Here is a 20,170-nt window from a genome sequence, read left to right as displayed (position 1 = left end):
AATATGAATAAGCTATGCAGACAGTTGTAAAGAAAGAACATCTTTTTCTTCTGTTCTCTACTTGTTATAGTTACACAGTATTAGGGGTGTGGGCTGTATTAAAAGTATCCACTGTTCTCCCATGCTCTAACACACAGTAACGATGAAATGTGTGCTGTTCTCACATTCTTCCTCTGTATGTACACATAAACAACAAGGCAGGGAAATATAAAAGGAATTTATTTTATTGTTTGGGTACATTATTGTTCAGTGTACATGCTCACATCTGAAACAAACTTTACGTGCTTGATAACTCTCCCACCCCGCAGACATCTACACACCAATACCGATTTATGTTCATAGCGGCAAGTGCTATGTAGCTCCACATAGGGGACACAGGAAGTGACATATAGCACCTTCATGCGGCGTCGGAACCGCGTAGGAAATTCACAGCCGCACCGGCAGAGCTCCAGAATGTGCAATTCGGCCGGCTCACGCGCGGACGCGCTACAAGTGCGAGGGCCCGCCCAACGCTGCTTGCAGCTTTAATTATTTATTTTTTTCTGCAAAGTAAGCTCAATTTTGGGGGCCTAAACATACCAGAAACTCTGCACACATGTCAGAAGTGGTGAAAGATTTTGTATTTTATGGGTTTCGCGCATGGGCGTGGCAAAATGACTCGCTAGCGCCACCGAGAAAATTGGAAATGATTAGCCCCTCGTCCACGTTCAACCTACATGCACGAAATCTTCTGGGGACATGTATCATATCAAGACGCACAAAAAAGCCTCAAGAAACCATATCCTAAACTCAACAGGAAGTCGGCCATTTTGAATTCTATGGTCATTTTTGGATGATTTACACACTCCGTACTTTAACGAACTCCTCCTAGGGATTTAGTCGGATCGACGTCAAATTTCTGCTGTGCCTTCTAAAGGCATTGAAGATGAAAAGTTGTGCTATCTGTGAGTTTTCGTCAATGGGCGTGTCCGTGGCGTGGCGTCAAAGATCAACTCTTCACCATGACACAGGAAGTTGTTGTAACTTCAGTGTACATGCTCACATCTGAACAAAACTTTATGTGCTTGATAACTGTTCCACCCCGAAGACATCCACACGTCAATATTCATTTATATTCATAGCGCCAAGTGCTATGTAGCGCCAAAACGGGGACAGAGGAAGTGACATATAAAACCTTCATGCAGCGTCCGAAGTGCGTTGCAAATTCACAGCCGCACCGGCAGAGCTCCAGAATATGCATCACGGCCGGCTAACACCCCGAAGCACTACACACCCCAACACTACTTGCAGCTTTAATTTATGTTTGTGACCATGTCAATTTCGGTCTGTCTGTGGCACTGGTTAAAAATTATTATTTTTCAAAATGTAGTATTACCACCTTGTAGAGTAACATTACAGGCTGGATATTGTCCTACTGTCTGTTGTAATGTGCTCTATTCTCTTTGCAGTGTCTTGAAGCACTCTGTGGATGCCACCTTTGAAGACCAGGGTCCCAGTCCAGGCTACCGGATAGAGATGTCCATCTTCTATGTGGTCTACTTTGTGGTTTTCCCTTTCTTCTTTGTCAACATTTTTGTTGCTCTGATCATCATCACCTTCCAGGAGCAGGGAGACAAGGCCTTGTCTGAGTGCAGCTTAGAAAAGAATGAGGTAAAGCATAGACATGACAAACAACTGGCCACTGACTGGTAGTTGGACAGAGACTGTTCCAGTCTGGGTCAGTGAAATAAAATCAGAACAGAACTGGCCTAAAGCAGTGAGCACATGTGCAATGTGAGAGTATATGTTATTGTATAATACACTTCATCAGGTTTTAGTGCAGAACCACAGCTCAGGTGATGTTTACCTCACTGTGATGAAGTTCTCACTCCTCCAGCTCTCTGTGCAGAGTTTACCATTTGTGTTGCCATCTTTCCATCCACCAAATCATCAAATTTAGCATTTTCTCTTGGAAGATTGCAGTATAAATAATTCTTGGTACACACAAGAATTCATGTTGTCACAGGATTTTAATTTGTCTTGTGCTAAGTCTACAATCTACAATCATAGCTATTCTATTAACATATATATTGCCCAGTGTGTTGTCTTTGTATTGAAGTTTCCAAGACTAAAATATCTGCATATGTTAGTCAAACAGCTGTTATCAATGGGGTGTCCAGTCTTTCAAAGTTTCAATAATCTTTAAGTCTGTTTCTGCAACTCCGCGAGCTGCATGTTCCTTTAATACTTAATAGTGAGCCAAAATTTTTACTCAGTAATTGCCACCAGGGACCAACATGTATGTTCACTAATTGGATAGTGAAGCCAGCTGCTCACACCAGGTTTGAGAGCAGTTCCTGTCAAATTATGAATACACTGAAGCAGATGTGTGATTTCTTTGTTACAGAGGGCTTGTATTGACTTTGCCATTAATGCCAAACCTCTGACACGCTACATGCCTGAGAACATGCAGTCCTTCCAGTACAGGATGTGGAAGTTTGTGGTCTCAGCTCCATTTGAGTACTCCATCATGATCATGATCGCTCTCAACACTGTGGTACTCATGATGAAGGTAAGAAGTTTTGAGGAGGATATTTATAATACAATGCTGTGTGCTCAGCTTAGCATAAAGACTGGAAACAAGGAAAAATAGCCTTGCTCTAAAGGTAAAACTATCTGCCAACAGCACCCCTGATGGGTTCACACAGAAAGTGAAATGAAGTTTTCGCATTACACACAATTACATACATTGAATTCAAAGAAGCGAATACACACAAATACGCAGGGGTGATGCGAATTGGACGACATGAATAAGCAAAATTTGCAGAAGTTGAAAATATTCAACTTGAGCAAAAATGTGCGAAACGTGGGGCTCTGCAGAGTGTTGTGTGGAGGTGACCGGTCGGAGCAGAGGAACAATAAGCATCAGAAGTCACACCGGATTCTACACTGATCTGGAGCTGTTCACTGGCAGGAGGAGAGCACACACTTCATATTTGTACAGAGACTGGAGAAAAAAGGATATTGCTTGAAGAAAAGTAAGCTAGAAGTTGGACTACCTGGTATATTAACCATCTGTTACTTAAGTCCAGCTACAGGTTGTATTTTACTATGAAACAAGGTAGCATAGCAATGATCAATCTCAACTCCATTCAGAAAACCAAGTTGTTTGCTTGTTGTCTTGTGGACCAGACTTACAAATTGGCATCAGGATGAAGTTATTTCGGCATCCTTTAGATTTGTTTATTGTAATTTAATCATAGCATTGACATGAGAGTGGTATTGATCTCATCATGTAACTCTCAGCAAGAAAGTAAAGCATATTTCACAAAATGTCTAAAACTATTTCTTTAACAGTGCTACATGCCAGCACAGAAAACTTGATCAACACCTTGAAACATCATTTGTCTTTCAGTTCCATGGAGCTCCAGACTTCTATGAAGCAATGCTGAAGAACCTCAACATAGTCTTCACCACTCTCTTCTCTCTGGAGTGTATCCTCAAGATTATTGCTTTTGGTCCACTGGTGGGTAACATTTATACATTTTATACTTTAAATGTGATGAATAATAAATAACTCGTGATTTTCAACTGTTTCTCAGAACTACCTAAAGGACGCCTGGAACGTGTTTGACTTTGTGACAGTGCTGGGCAGCATCACTGACATCCTGGTGACTGAAATCAATGTAAGAGCATCCTTCCCCACCTCTTCACGCTCGTCTCAACAGGGCTGAATGTGTTGTATCCAAATAACACAGCATGGTAATGAGCTGGGGCAGGCACAGCCTGTTCAGCAAGCTTTATGGAAACAAGCTAACTAGCCATATCAGCAAAAACAATTACCTGGCAGCGGTCCAGAGAGCCTGACAGCTTTGGACGAAGAGAGAGGGGAGGATTCTGAGCGAGTCTTTTGTTGATTGAATTAATTTATCATTAGAGGGCTGGTACAGGATCTGAGGATGCACAGCTGATTTGAATCTTCTTCAGACAGTAATGTGTGGTTTATAGTGAATCAATACTCTGCTGGGTTTTTTGTGTTGTTTGACAGTTTTGTTTTTTTATTCCAGACAGTTACCTTACCACATACCTTTATTGCTTTTGACTGATTTACGTCAGTTTATGTTGTGTAATATGATTGTGTTCTCTCACTTCTCCTTCCTCCGTCTTCTCCTCACTTTGCTCTGCTCTCTGTCTCTTTCATTTCATTTCTTTCTCTCTCTTTGTCCTGCTCTTTACATTGTCATCTTGTTGATTGTCATCACTGGTGTTGCCATGCCCTGGTCCCAAACGTCACTAGACTACGGTGAGTGATTTTATGAGTTAAAAGAGTAATCCATTAATTTAGTATTGTGCTTTCATAAAGTTGGGGAACTTGTGAGAGACGCAAAAAAGACTGGTCCAATGAATGCAGCAGAAGACCAGATAACCTGACTTTAGATGTCAGAGATGTACCTTGTTACATACAGTAAATGTGATTGTACATGTCAGATCAAGTTCCAGAGTCACTGTTATATAAAAGACACAATGGCAACCTGCCTTTATCAGACCTGTACAATTTCAGACTTTTTAGACTTTATTGTCCCCAAGGGGAAATTTCTTTCTTTCTTTCGCAGCACTGTACTCATCAGACAACAACAGCACACAGTAACAACTACAGTGTCAACAACAGTACACACTCAGGCCAATTCAGCGAGGCCTATTATTTAAGGTGATTATGGCTGCAGGGATTAGGCTTTACCCAGAGCAGGCCCTCCTGCACCTCAGTGCTCTGTACTGGCACCTATAGTACTGTAGGGTAAGGTAGTGATTGAGTGGGTGTGTGATGTGCTGTGCTACTGAGGGTGCAATGCGTGCAATGGCCTCAATGTGGTGATCTGCGCGGTTGGGAGTGGGGAGACCAATTACCCTGGCAGCTGTGTTGGTTATGTGGTATGTGGTATGTGAGTTTGGCCTGATTGGTAACGCATAACATGGTAAAGAAGCAGGTGGAATAGTGCAATACGATGGGATGAATAATTTCTGTAGTATGTTCAACACGGTACAAGTCTGAATGCCGTCATATTAACAGTAACATAAAAGCTGCAGCAGCACAAGTTTCAATACACACAGAACCCTTCTGCCTTGTCAGTAGCACTGTAAATAATGTATCACTGAACTATTACTTCATATGCAAAAGAAAAGAAAATCAGTCTCATACAACACAATATATTTTTAAAGGAGATTATTCTGATGTCAGATCAGTCTATAAATGACCCCCCCCCCTTTTGGTGTTGGAAAAAACAAACAACCACAATAGCCATCAGACCAGCCCTCCCTATATTTCTGCCATCCATGCCAGCCGCTTGAATAAAATGATAAAAATCCAGCAACACACTTTACATACAGCATGTGAAGAAATGGATATAAAATGAGCCTCAATCTAATGTCTTGTCATTCAATGTTCTATAAAACAGGCCGCTGATTTCAGTAAATTATTAAGATTATTAGAACATTTATTGCAGGATTCACTTTGATAAGAGGGTGCAAGCATCCCTCATACTCCGGATGGTCATCAACTAAGCCTTCATCTGCAAAATGAGTTTAAAAATCCATCAATGATGAAACTTGAGATAGAAAAGAGAACATTAATCCTTATGTAGTATCATTTTTGTATTCTTATCTTAGATAGTTAGAGCAGCAGATGAAGCTTCTGTGTGCTGTAATACTAATGCATGATAATCTTGCACTGTCTGCTCTGTTTCATATTAAAGGATAGGTTCACATTTTTGTAGCTCTGCACCAGTGACACATAGCTAGTGGCATTATGTTTTTGAGTTGTCACTGTGACCTCTCTTCTGTCCCATTGTCATGGACACGATATCTCAGGAACGCCTGGAGGGAATTTCATTACATCTGGCACAAATGTCCACTTGGACTCATAGATGAACTTGAATTTGATTGTCAAAGGTCACTGTGACCTCACAAAACTGAGGTTTCAGAAATTTTCGTCTTTCACACTCAGTGTGCCAACATTTGATCTATGAGATGGAGCTTTGGATACCTGAGAGATGCATTCACATCATTTAGCCAATCAGATGAAGCCCCAGCATAATTTAAGAATGAATTGGGCAGTTCCAGATTTCACACATATGTTGACAGGGACAACACAATGAGTAAACAATAACTAGCATAACACAGGTTTTGCTCCATCTCGTCCGGCAAAGCACTCTAAATCTAATACCCAGGACCCATTTCTACCGCATGTTCAGCCATTGAGATACTTTGGACACTTAAGGTGGTGAGTTTACAATGCCTTAAGAATACATACATACATGGAGGGCAGCCACAGACCAGTCAGGGTGTCCGTGCTGACCCCTGTCTGCTGCTGAAAGTGCCTGCAATTGGCTTGTGAGCATCTGAATTGGACCACGAAGCAATGGAAGAAGGTGGCCTGTTCTGATGAATCATGTTTTCTTTTACATCGCATGGGTGGCCAGGTGCGTGTGTGGCATACCTGGGGAGCACATGGTACCGAGATGCACTATGGGAAGAAGGTAAAGTCAGCAGAGGCAGTGTGATACTTTGGGCAATGTTCCGCTGATAAACCTTGGGTCCTGCCATTCATGTGGATTTTACTTTGACATGTAGCACCTACCTGAACATTGTTGCAGACCATGTACACCCTTTCATGGAAACAGTATTCCCTGATGGCAGTGGCTTCTTTCAGCAGGATGATGCGCCCTGCCACAAAGCAAAACACAACCCTCCGATTCCTTCCTTTATTAGAGAGATGAAAATGAGTGGGAACCCTTAGCAATGTTGTACTAACAAGACTGGATGCTCCCCACTGATTTGTTTAATTGAGACTTCTTAAATCTTACACTAACTTCAGCTGAACATTAGAATGTTTTTTCACACAGAATGATGGCTGTGGATTTTGACCCCCATCACTTGCATTGAAATTGCTTTAAGAAGCAATCTCTTTGTGGCCAGTGGTAATACAGCAGCCAAAAAGTATTTCAGTGTACATATAGGCATGTCAGTATTGTTTTAAGGAAAAAATGTGAACCTAGTGTATGTTAATGCATGAATCAATTTGGTGTACTTCATCACATTCTCTTCCACATGAGACTTGATCCAGATTTTTATTAGCTGCTTGAATCCTTTACACTTTAATATTTACACCTAGACCTGCTCAAGCATGCTTGTTAAAGGGGGTCAGCATGTCACCACTGTGATCATTTGTAACCTGCTGTAGTGACTTAATAATTCAGCTCTGATAAGGCTGTGTTTATCAAATAGTTTATTAGGTTGGTAAGTACTTAATGTCCCTTATGTGTCTTAACAGGACAGGCTGCTGAACCTGAGCTTCCTGAGGCTGTTCAGAGCCGCTCGGCTCATCAAGCTGCTGAGGCAGGGCTATACCATTCGCATTCTGCTGTGGACCTTCGTCCAGTCCTTCAAGGTGCTCACAGACATTATTACATGCTCACCGACATGTGCACACACATTCTGCATGCATACTAGCACCCACATGCATGTGCTAGTTTACTCTGACACACTTACACACCCACACACATTAACAACCTACACACACAAACTCAAACATCCTGGCTGGAATATTAATTAAATGTGTTATGGTTTCATATTGTTCCCCTCAGGCCCTGCCTTATGTTTGCCTGCTGATTGCTATGCTGTTCTTCATTTATGCCATCATTGGGATGCAGGTGAGTGATGCTGCTATGCTGTGGTCACAGAGACCATGATATTTATATAGTGGTTCACTATAAAAATGTTGTGGCTCGAATGTGAAAAACCTCAATTGCACATTGACAATACAATACAAATCCATTCCCTCACTGTGTCTCTGCTTTAGGTGTTTGGCAACATTGAGCTGAATGAGGACACAGCTATCAATCACCACAATAACTTCCGCACTTTTCTCCAGGCCCTCATGCTGCTGTTCAGGTATCAGAAGCTTAGTTTACTACAGTTTTATATATAATAATTCCTTGGACTTCTAGATGGACAAACAGCCCAGTAGGTAATGAGAAACTGCACCAAAACCATACAGCTATTTAGGGCTGATGCTGAATACTCGAAGATCCGATGCTTTGATGGGCAGAGCCTGATTCGACTGTCAATCTAACCGTCAAAGCTTTGCAGCGAAACGAGGATCATGCCATTTTGGCGATATGGGGGTGCTCAATGTCTGATTTTACATAGAATTACTAGTTTTCTCCCAATAAGTTAATATACTGAACTGCAGCCTTGCAAAATACTGCCAGCCCTTTATGGCTCGTCAATCAAAGCTTCTCTGTTTTTCTCTGTCCTTCTGTCTTTTTATGTGTGTCAGGAGTGCAACTGGTGAGGCGTGGCATGAGATCATGTTATCATGTTTGAGTCACAGAGCCTGTGACGAGCGATCGGGGTCCCATGGAAAACAGTGCGGCAGTGATTTTGCCTACTTCTACTTTGTCTCCTTTATCTTCCTCTGCTCTTTCCTGGTCAGTACTGAAACACACCAAAATGTAGTCACTGTAACTGTTGACGTAGGTTTCTTTGTCAGATGTGACTGGTAATATTGGCATTGCAAGACAGCTCAGATTCAGTTCAGCTCATTAGATATGTCCTATCAGTTTTAGGACATTACTGTATTTTGAATGTGTAGTTTTTATATTCCAAGTACAACTGTCAAAATAATAGTTTTTTAGTTCTTGTTTACTTTTTAAAACATTACGTTTAGAAAGATTTTTTTTTACATTTTTTAAGTATACACAGAGAGTAGCCAAAAATAAACAATATCAATGTTATACATAATTATAAGTATTATGTATTATAATAATAAAAAGTATGGCCTACATTGCTGCAGTGAGAGCCGACACAGTCACTAGTCGTAACGTGAAGCCCTGTAAATAATGTCTTAAGCTCTGGTCACCAGAAAGTAGCTCACTTAGCCAGCCTGGACATTTAACTGTCTTAAATGCTCGATCGCTAGTTTATTCAGTTTATTGCAGTAACATATTGGTATCGTCAACTCTTCTATCAAACCATGGCTCTTCTGTGAAGCAGTTTTTACTCCAACAGAGGGCGGTTATTAAGTGTTACGTGGATGGTGCAACGCAGATAATATGCTATCATAGTGTACTATAGCTGTGTACACACTGGCTCTCCCTTAACCTAAAAGGTCAGAACTGACAAGACGGTTGTTGTTGGTCGTCAGCACAAACTGGCGTGTCAGAGTTCACCAAAGCTGAACTTGACATGAACAATTTGTGCATGTTTGCACAGCTAGGCTGATCATGCCAGTGCTATTGAGATTAATGGATTGTGCTCCAAAATTTCAAAATGACATAGGTGTAAACTCAACCTAATGTCTGTGTTTCAGATGCTGAACCTGTTTGTGGCCGTCATAATGGATAATTTTGAGTACCTAACCAGAGACTCCTCCATCCTGGGTCCTCATCACCTTGATGAGTTCATCCGGGTTTGGGCTGAGTACGACCCAGCTGCATGGTATGTTCAAGCCTCCCTCTAGGCCCCAGATAATACCATACAAAGTAAAGTGGAGGGAATAGACACCCTAACTTTACTACTCTCTTCCCCATTTCTGACAAAGGTGACTGACTGAGGCCTCATACACAGGCCTTGTTCCCGTTTATGTTGTATGCAGTCAGCCCTCTGATGAGCATTGTTTTATTTTAAGCTGTCCTGAATGTTTGTTTATTTATGTGCTTGTTCTTTTCCACAGCGGACGGATTTCCTATAAGGATATGTACAATTTGTTACGTGTTATCTCACCCCCCCTTGGCTTAGGGAAGAACTGCCCTAATAGGGTAGCATACAAGGTTTGCAAATACCAGACATTTCCGTCATTAGGGTGCTTTGTGTACCTCTATGCCAAGAGACTTTTAACTGAATGGCTGTGCACCAATGAAACCGCCTTTACACTAGCACCCGTCCCTCCAAACTGACTGGCTTTGGTTGATGATTCCGGAGTGGAAACAAAGCTTTCAAAGCCATTGTGCAGCATTGTCCCAACATGCCGCCTGCCATGCCTACTCTCTCCTGTCTGTCATGTTAAGACAGCAGACACAATTTACTTTCTGTTTCTATCAGATTAAACCCTCTAAAGTATTCAGTTTTATCACTAAATTCAGATCTTTAAAACATCTTACTCAGATCAAAAGCCTTACAAAGAATTTTTTATGAAGATGTCTGTCGGAGGAAGCCAGGCTATGAGTGAAAGCCCTAAACCAAAGATCGGGCTGGCATTGAAACCTTTGTCTCCATACACCCTGGTTGAAGTACCAGTGGGATATCTGCTAGCATGCAGAGGCAGACATCCCTGTTACAATGCTGTCATTTCTCTTCCCTCCCATCAGCATCCTATGTGTTGGATCAACCCATCCTCTCCTCCCTCCTCCCCTCTCCCGCCAAACTCATTCTTTACCATCCCATGTTTCCTGTCAAGGATCCTGAGCTCCACAGCGATGCATCCCTGTGCCCCAACACAGCGACCGGGGATGACATCCACCTTACATCTCACTCTAGGAAATCTATTAACAGATTTCTGTTTTTCCTTTCCATTATTCTATTGTTTTATGTTTCTTCCCTTTGTTCCTCTCCTCCTTCTCTAACTCCCCATCCTTCTCTGTTTGCGTTTGTTTATTTTTGATTTCCTGCCCTGTGAAGTGGCCGAATCAAGTACCTCGATATGTATCAGATGCTGCTCCACATGTCCCCACCCTTAGGTTTGGGAAAGAAATGTCCACCAAGAGTCGCCTACAAGGTAGACCCCCCTCTTCCTCCTCCTTCTTCCCTGTGCTCAATAAATTGTCTCCCATTGGCGTAAACTCAAGCCAGTGTCTATGCTCTGCAGTGTTTTTTCGTACTTTGTTTTGCTAGTGCTCTGATATTTTTGGTGTATGCCCCTATTTACTGTCTCTACTGTTTCTTTGACAATAGCTGCTTGTGTGGGCTAATGCCCATCGCTAATGATAGTAACATAGAGCTTATCTAAGAAGACTGAAAAGTCATGTTAATTAAGATATTATGTTTATGGAGGAAATTTGCTCCCTTATATCACTATTTCCTTTGAATGGTACGCCCCAGCTCGGGTTTTATTCTGTGGAGCAGTGTGTATGCGTGTGTGTGTTTATGTTGCTTTTCTCTGGGAGTAATGTGTGCTTTTCACTTTGTGGTCCAGTCTTTGCAGCCCTTTCCCTATCATTCTTTTTCTCATTTCATCTCAGTCTGTCCACTGTTGGAAATATTTGTGTGTGCTTGTGTTTGTCTTTGTGTTAAAATATAAGTGCTGCACAGCAATTACAAAAATATGCCAATGTGATTTGTTTTCGCTGAATATTGATTGAGATTAATGAGAAATAGACCACATTAGCATGTGATCTGTATCTGGATTTTATCCGAATCAGGAACAATGCATGTTAATGCAAAGGCACACAGAATGCAATCGTCATCATCAACATCCAGCAGTGGTCTAGCTCACATTGTTATCAGATCTCAACCAGGAGTAAATTACATTTTTACAATGTTATCACATTCTTAAGAACAACAAGTTGAAAGGTCACCTTACTCTTGTTTGGTGATTAATTCAGAAGGATCATCTAGTGGGGGGTCAGCTATAACATGCAAGATGAGGGTCATGTGATGAGGAAGTGGAGCTAGCAGCAGTCCTAGCAAACTTCTCCACTGGCTCTGATTAGCTTCTTACACTATATGTAATGTTAACCTAGTCAGCAAGGTTACAAAAAAGTAGCCTAAAGGTGCCATAGCCACCTTAGCTCTGCCATCAGTGTATGAATATGTGTGAATGGGTGAATGTGACATGTAATGCAAAGCGCTTTGAGTGGTCAGAAGACTAAAAAAGGCACTATACAAGTACAGTCCATTTACCATTTATATGCCAGTTTCATCCAAATTAAAGCACACTGGGTGCATATGCTATGTGCATGGAGATCTATTCAGAATGTAAGCAAACTAGAGATGATAACACCTGATTTGATCAGATAACAAATCTAGTTGCAGATTGAATGTTTATACTAGGTGTAAATGGGGTCTTATGAAGTCCATATGGACACAGTGTAGTGTATCCAAAATTTATCTGTTAGGCTTTAAAAATGTTTACAAATAAGGCCTAGGCCTATCGGCGATTGCTGACAGACATTAATGACGTTGAGCTGACATCGTCATCAAATTTGAATTTTGCTTTTTCTTCTCTTCTCCCCACACACTCACACAACCCTCTACCCCTCTGGTCTCTCTGCAAACACACCGGCTTGCCCCTCCTCTCTCTGTCTCTCCTCCCCCACCCACCATTTGCTCCACTTTCTCCATCAGCAGTATGTTTTGTAAAGGTGCCTAAAAGACACAGAACTTTTTTCCGTATTATTCCACCACCACCACGCGCGAGCACAACCCTAATAAGACCTGAGATCTCATTGACCCTGAATTTTTAGACAAGCATTCTGTCTAAACCAGCTCCTTTACTGTGTTGTGTGTTTGTGTGTGTGTATATGTATGTGAAGGTGAGTGTGTGACCACATGCAAATTAGCATGCGTGTGTGTGTGTGTGTGTGTGTGTGTGTGCCCCTCAACTTTCCATCCCTGTCTCATTCTGACTCTGGTCTTTCTTACTTTCTGCATTGCCACTGATAGCACATGTAGGTGAATGCTTTTTGTGTTCAGGGGAGCTCAACTCTTAAAGCAACAGTCCCACAGCATTCTGGATCCGTGTAGTTGTGCCAGTAGACCTATATAAGCCAAATCTTCCAGCTAAGGCTGCCCAAGCTTGGTGGAATGGACACTCTTTATTGCTAACTGCCACTGTACATGAAGAGCATACTCAGTCTCCTCATCTCCAAGTTGATGATTGTTAGGATGGCAACCACAGAGTCGAGCTCCTGCGACTGTCGAGGCACCTTCATGGTTATGCGTTACATGCCTTGTCTCACCTTTTTTGCGGTCAATGTCAGTCTTGCAACAGTGCACTTTGACTTGCAGTGTAGTGCATACCGTAGCCAAAAGCAGTGAATGTGAATGTCTGTACGTACATGTGGAGAAGGCTTTTTGTGTGCTGAACTGATTCTCCAAAGCATTTTACCAATATGGCCAAACTTGCACTTATTTTTTTTTTAAAAGTTTGCAAGAGAGTGAATATGTGGAGGGTATTGGATCACAGCAGCATACAGATAGATTTCTCTGGGTGAACTGAATGTTCTGATCAGGCTGTTTGCTATCACATAGTGATCTAAAGTCTCTCTGTCTCCACTCATCTTCTGTCCTTAGCGCCTCGTCAAAATGAACATGCCCATTGCTGATGACAACACCGTCCACTTCACCTCAACCCTGATGGCCCTGATTCGCACTGCCCTGGAGATTAAACTGGCCTCAGGTCAGAGAAACACACCACACATCATTAGAAGAGAACAAAAATGAGTGGAATATTAATAATAAGAATAATAAAACTAATGTTAAGTCTTTCTCTCTGGTTTTACGTCCTAAGAAAAGACAACAATGTATGAATAAGGTTAACCCTGCATCGCCTCGAGTGTGATTAAATTGAACTGAATGTACATGTACATTACTCAGCGTGGTGAATGACACTGGGACTGTAAAGCATCCTAAGAGGATTTAAAACTAGGGCTGACCCCCAATAGTCGAAGGTTCGATGCTTCGATGGGCGGAGCCTGATTCGACTGTCAATCTCACAGTCGTAGCTTCGCAGCGTAAAAAGGATCATGCCATTTTGGCGATATGGAGGTGCTCAACATCTTTTACATAGAACTACCAGTTTTCTCCCAATTAGTTAATATACAGCCTATTACAATATAAATTTCAAAGTTTAATGCTGTAAATAAACATGTAAAAAGACAAAAACTTTCAATAAATGTTTTTAAAGTGCCTGAATAAATCCAAAGTTGTAACCCTAACCCTGGGTCGTCAGTGTGCATGTGTAGCTGTGTGTGTAGAATATGTGGTGGCTGGTGACAGAGCAAATGATACATAATGATCTACAGTCTTTCCAGGCCGCAAGCAAGAGCAGAAAAGGCAGCATATGTAGTAGGAAAATATTAAACTGTATTACTAAGGCACATTTCACCAACCAAACTATGAAAGGGGGATACTTATTCATGATTAGATGCAGAGTAGATGACATTCACGTTCAGACAAGGGTTATTATAGTTTGGGATTTTTCATTAGATTTTTTTTTCGTTTTGACTTTTTTTTTTCAATTTAAGTATAGTTTTAATGAGTTTTAAACATGGATTTGCTTGTTTAGTTCAGTTTTTATTTTTGGAAATGCTTAGTTTTAGTTTAGTTTTTATTTGTTTCAGTTTTTTTAGTCTTTTTCCCTGCATGATGCCAGGCGAGGGGCTTGGACTAAAACTGCTACAGCTAAGAAATTGGAAGATAGAGCTCGCTGCCATCCGTTAGCGCCCACTACAGAAGAAGGTAACCCACCTTTTCAATGTTGATTTTTTTTTCTTTCCTGAACTCACATCTAACTTGCTGGCCAAGGACGGACTGTTTTCTTTGTCTCTCTTTTTATTTTTGTGTGACAAAACACTTGTGGATCGTGAGAAGAGATTGTTGTTCACAACTGAACAAAACTCCACGTCTGCAGAAGAAGAACGAAATGTGTTTAATTGAGAAAAGGATAACTGCTGAGACCCACTTTCTCAACCCGTTTGAAGTCGACTTGGCTGTTTTCTTCTTGCTTCTACCAAAGAATCAGCTCACCGTGACCCCGGTGCCATACCGCAGCTTCGTCAGAATCCCACCTGAGAAACAAAATAGGAATCGGCAAATCAGAATTAAAAATCTAAGCCAAGAAAATTGTAATTTGTCCATCTCTAGAATAGCAAAATCAAGAAAATCATTTCTTTCTCAATGAAAGACTCGACATTTATCTGATGTCTATATGATTAACATCATATGGAAATCTGAAAAGGGTTTCAAAGGTGTCTGGTGTAGACAGGATGTTAGAAATTGCAGCTTTAACAAATAAGTTTGCAATGCTCTAATAGACTTTTTAGAAAGCTTTGTGCTGTACTGGGCATGTCTGCTGGATTCTGTTTCCTGGCGTCACTGCCCCTATTGTATCTGCACTTTTAATGAGGATTTCTCTCTGTGCCTCGTCTCATTTACTGCTTTGCTTGATTTGCGTTGTAAAATTAGAAGAAACTAGTTGGAAGAGGTTTTTTTCACTGTCTCTCACAATTCCCTTTTTAATTTAAAAACACAGTATATTGTGCTGCTGTGGTGGTTGATAATTGTTTTAATCAAAGAGGTCTCTATCTCTCTGTGGTTTTCAAGGCATGGTAGCCCAGCGATTATCTGACGCTGAGTTAAAGAAGGAGCTGTCTACAGTGTGGCCCAACCTCTCTCAAAAGACCATGGACCTGTTGGTGACGCCACATAAACGTAAAGATTTCACCATTATCTACATTTTGAACTTGGATGAGCTGTGCTTCAAAGTCCTTATGTACTTGTCACAACCCAGCACTTAAGGCTTTTAAGGCTAAACAGTCACAGCAGGGATTGCCACACTGCTAAAGAGAAGTTCTTTATAATGTAGGATAACACATACATTATATCAATGGGAATGTTTTTTACACTGTGTTTAAAGCTTTTGAGAAAATCCTTCACTATAAATAGTGTCTTTTCTTCACTGAACTCACTAACTTAAGAAAAAACTGATGACCTCAAACATAAAAAGAGAAAAAATTGTATGTTTCTGAACTAAAGTTATCTAGGATCTGCTTTTAACCTACTTCAGAGACTGCTGGCGCGCTCTTAAATATAAGAGCATTTTAAGCTGCAAGAAATGTGATAAAAAGCTTTTATTCTTGTCGAAGTAAAAGTGAAGGGTTTTTACCTTTAGCCATCTGATAAGTACTGCCCCAGTGGCTGAATATAAGTGCATTTACTCAAGTAATGTACTTAAGTAAAATACAAGTACCTCAAATTTGTACTAAAGTCTTTTCTGTTCATTCCACTTTCTACTTGTACTCCACTACATTTACCCACTACATGTAAATACAGTTTTTTTTATTTCACTGCAACTATTTGACAGCTTTAGTTACTAGTTACTTTACAAATTAATATTTTTGCCTACAAAACATATGATCATACATAACCGTTTATACAGGTGAAGCTGATTTAATTGACTAATCAATTAGTTGACTGAAAATTAATTGGCAACTATTTTGATAATCATTTGTCATTTTTTAATGCAGTAACATTTCACGGTTCCAGCTTCACAAATGTGAGGATTTCCAGGTTTTCTTTTTTTATATTTTTTATATTTGAGGTTTGTGCCGTTGATTGGATAAAACAAGCATTGTGATCACTTTGGGCTCTAGGTAAATGTTATTGCATTTTTTCACTATTTTAAGAATTTTTTCAAACCAAATAATCAATCAATACAGGGAGAAAATAATCAGCAGATTAATCCATAATGACCCCTAAACATATTGTTCAAAATGAGCTCCACCTCTACTACAAAAGTAAAATCCTGCTTTTACATTAAAGCACATATAATAATAATCTAATGATATAATATATAATACTATAACATTCACAGAGGAGATTTTTCTGCATTGTACTTTTACTTTGAATGATTTAAGTATATTTTCCTGATTATACTTTTACTTAAGTAAAATCTTAAATGCATTGACATTTGACAATGACATTTACTTGTAACAGAGTATTTTTACAGTGTGGTATTAGTATTTTACTTAAGTAAAGGATCTGAATATTTCATCTGCCACTGATGAGTACATTTGTGTTAGTATGTAGTATGTAGCACCTGTGTGTGTGTGTCCATCGACTTGAGTGCATGCAAAAGACAAGACTTAATGTGCAGTAATGAGCTTTGCTTTTGCTGCCACCTTTTGATAAGAAATGTGTTCACCACCTAACTACACAAAGGCATTTCCAATCAGTCCTTTTGAGATGCTTGTATTGTTTACATTATGTTATGTTATACATAAGTATATATATATATATATATATACATATATATGTAAATCACTTCCTGTGAATTAATCAAATCACTCACTGTAAAAAGTCCTTTTCTAAAAAAAATCTAAACATTAGGGAGACAAGCAGTTAGAGGAGGGAGGAATGAGTCAGTAGAATCTGATCTCCTCTCCTTCACATCACTTCTCCTCTCCTCACCTCCTCAGCCAATGAACTGACAGTAGGGAAGGTTTATGCGGCCCTAATGATCTTCGACTACTATAAGCAGAATCGATCAAGGAGGCTGCAGCTGCTGCAGCAGCAGCAACAACAGAGCGCATCAGGCTCCCAGGTACAACATTTACACCACACATGCGTGCACACTACACACACACACACACACAATGTACACAAATATTGGATGTGCAAACCTGAATGCATGCTCCCATATATATTATGCTTGCACACACTGATACACACTTTTGCTGTATGCCTGCATGCATGCACACATGCAAAGAAGATGCTTTTGTATCCACTAGCCATTCACTGGTGGATTACAGAATCTATCAACCGCTTTCCCAATTTATTATTGTCAGTATAAAAGCATCCATTGATTGGTTACATGCTAAAGTAGCTTGTAATAAAGGCACACATACTAGCAGCAAAAGAGGAACCTGCATTTGGCTGCTGGCTGGTGGTTATTTGCAACCTTGCACATCTACTGTACTGGTGCATGTTTGTTTCTGCACACACAGACACTCACAGATATAATAAATACAAGCATGACTGCGAGAGATTAATATTCTGGCCCAAGTCTCCATATCTGGGTGGCACCAGCCCACACTGTGAGACCTGGCACCAACAATATTCTGCCTGCTGCCTCTGAATGTCTTCAGCATGTTGCCATCCATCTCTCCTCCACAGTGCAAGGTCGGGGCTCTGTTTAAGCCATTGCTGCCTCTGACTCACATGCAGGAGAAAGATCTGCCTATGATGTTAAACAGTGTGGAGCCTCCCAGCATGCTTCAGCCCCAGCCCAAATCCCATGCCAACTTCCAGCCACAGACCGGACCTAGCTCCAACTCCCTCAACAATGGAGGCACGCTGTAAGTTCAACGCTTCAGGAACTAAAATCTCAGTTACAACATAAAAACTATATCCCTGCTCTCTTAGTAAATCAGTTACTGAATAACACGCAGATTGCAAATGCAAACTCAAGAATCCCCAGACCTGAATCTAATTGCCCCTGAAAAGTAGGTGGAATTTGCAACCCGCCTGACAATTTTTGTGTTTCTAAGTTTTAAGGTTTTTGCCACACAAACACGTTTTAGCAGCTAAAAATAATAAGAAATGTTCACAGAGTAAGTAAGGACTTACTATGACTAATTGTAAACAAATCACATGAGTGTATTCCCACATTGGTGGCAAGTAGGACATAACCAACCGGGCTTGACCGACTTGTTAATCCCTGTAAGTGAGCCACTGCTGAGAGCTTCCACACATGTTCTCACAAGTTGAGGCAATGACATCACATGTGTCAGACTGTTTAAACTTAAAGGTCCAGTGTGTAATATTTTTTTAGGATCTATTGACAGAAATGCAATATAATATCCATAACTTATGTTTTCAGTGGTGTATAAAGACCTTACATAAGGAACCGTTATGTTTTTATTACCTTAGAATGAGTCATTTCTATCTACATAACTGTGGGTCCCCCTTACATGGACGTCACCATGTTGTGCCACCATGTTTTTAATACAGTAGCTGAAAATGGACAAACAGCACTTCAGAGCGCGTTTCGTCACCATGTTCTTCTTCTTCTACTTGTAGAATTCTGGTTACCAAAAAAACAGAGTGACGTTCTTCTTCTTCTTGTGTGTTCGAAGAAGAAGAAGAAGTAATAATATACAGCAGGTCGCTGCAAATAAGTATTCCTTCACAGCAATTGTTTTTATACATAAAAGCTTGATTTATACTCCTGTGTCGGGTAACCATGCATTTATACTTGGGCGTTGGTGTCTCCGTCATTCTGCAATTACACCCCCAAACACTAGTTGGCGTTAGCGCTACAGCGTCCACTGTGTTGACTTTTGCTGGCCAAGCAGGCTAACTTCCTTTTTAGCCCTCCGCTAACGTGAATGAGGGGAAAATTGTATACGTGTCACTTTTCAAATGTTATCAACTGAATGGATCACATTCTGATACTGAAACGAGTCATTTTGCTCTGTTTGTGACAGTAAAATGTATTGATCGACTGTGCTACAGCCGCTGGTTTGCCGGTAGTAAGATTTACTTCAAAGCACGGGGCACTTCCTGTCGGCTCGGAGGCATTGAGGGGCTACAAAGCCGACCAATCACAATTCTTACAGTCCTCGTCGCCTCAACGTGTAGTTACACTTTTGAGGAGGTGCACGTCAGGCTACGGCTTAGGCGCGACGGCTTAGGGTACGGGGCAACGCAGAGGCTATGCCGTCGATTTGACGCAGAAGTATAAATTGCACTTTAGATGTTTGGTGAGAATATAAGGCATAATATTTAAACTTCATTTTATGGTGGTTTGGTTAGCTCAGTTGGTAAAGTGCAAGATTCTCACTTACAAGGTTGCGAGTTTGATCCCATGTCGGAAGAATTTTTTTTTCCCTCTTCAACAAACTGATCCGCAGTGTGTGTGTTTCGGTGTTTCAAAGTATTTAATTATTTATTTTGCTGCTAACGAAGCACCATAATTTGGCCGTGGGCCAGATGTTATTGCTGGAAGGCAGTTTTAGCAAGGGTCCATAATCACAGATAGAATTAACATATTTCCCATGTTGTAAAATGCTTTTGTAAACTGTATCTCTTATGTAGTTTATAATAGACTGTGGTGCAGAAACAGTGACGTCATGGTTTCTTGGCTGTTTGTTGGCTTACATTTTCCATGTTATCTGTCAGTTGCCAAGGCACAATAACATATGGTTTTACTGAATAATTAAGTAAATATAAGTTCTTAATATACACTCACCTAAAGGATTATTAGGAACACCTGTTCAATTTCTCATTAATGCAATTATCTAATCAACCAATCACATGGCAGTTGCTTCAATGCATTTAGGGGTGTGGTCCTGGTCAAGACAATCTCCTGAACTCCAAACTGAATGTCAGAATGGGAAAGAAAGGTGATTTAAGCAATTTTGAGCGTGGCATGGTTGTTGGTGCCAGACGGGCCGGTCTGAGTATTTCACAATCT

General features: G+C 40.7%; 1 protein-coding gene across 13 annotated transcripts in view; it reads left to right on the top strand.

The window, feature by feature from the left end:
• Positions 1-20,170, top strand: part of LOC123959982 (voltage-dependent N-type calcium channel subunit alpha-1B-like) — a 68,850-nt gene that overhangs the window by 30,877 nt on the left and 17,803 nt on the right. For 8 of the 13 annotated variants that reach the window (XM_046034397.1, XM_046034394.1, XM_046034392.1 and 5 more), the window contains exons 10-23: positions 1,449-1,650; positions 2,387-2,551; positions 3,395-3,505; positions 3,582-3,665; positions 7,307-7,423; positions 7,620-7,685; positions 7,835-7,926; positions 8,315-8,465; positions 9,347-9,474; positions 10,654-10,750; positions 13,267-13,372; positions 15,298-15,405; positions 17,172-17,296; positions 17,869-18,050. In XM_046034397.1, the coding sequence (XP_045890353.1) occupies positions 1,449-1,650; positions 2,387-2,551; positions 3,395-3,505; positions 3,582-3,665; positions 7,307-7,423; positions 7,620-7,685; positions 7,835-7,926; positions 8,315-8,465; positions 9,347-9,474; positions 10,654-10,750; positions 13,267-13,372; positions 15,298-15,405; positions 17,172-17,296; positions 17,869-18,050 (1,734 nt within the window). Of the gene's footprint in view, positions 1-1,448; positions 1,651-2,386; positions 2,552-3,394; positions 3,506-3,581; positions 3,666-4,276; positions 4,283-7,306; positions 7,424-7,619; positions 7,686-7,834; positions 7,927-8,314; positions 8,466-9,346; positions 9,475-10,653; positions 10,751-13,266; positions 13,373-14,315; positions 14,434-15,297; positions 15,406-17,171; positions 17,297-17,868; positions 18,051-20,170 lie in introns of those variants that run through there. The other 5 variants (XM_046034400.1, XM_046034401.1, XM_046034402.1 and 2 more) reach the window with 5 other exon arrangements.

This window comes from Micropterus dolomieu, linkage group LG21 (assembly GCF_021292245.1).
Source record: "Micropterus dolomieu isolate WLL.071019.BEF.003 ecotype Adirondacks linkage group LG21, ASM2129224v1, whole genome shotgun sequence".
NCBI classification, from domain to species: Eukaryota; Metazoa; Chordata; class Actinopteri; order Centrarchiformes; family Centrarchidae; genus Micropterus; species Micropterus dolomieu.
Note: the sequence above shows the minus strand (reverse complement) of the source record. Positions and strands in the feature narration are given on the sequence as shown.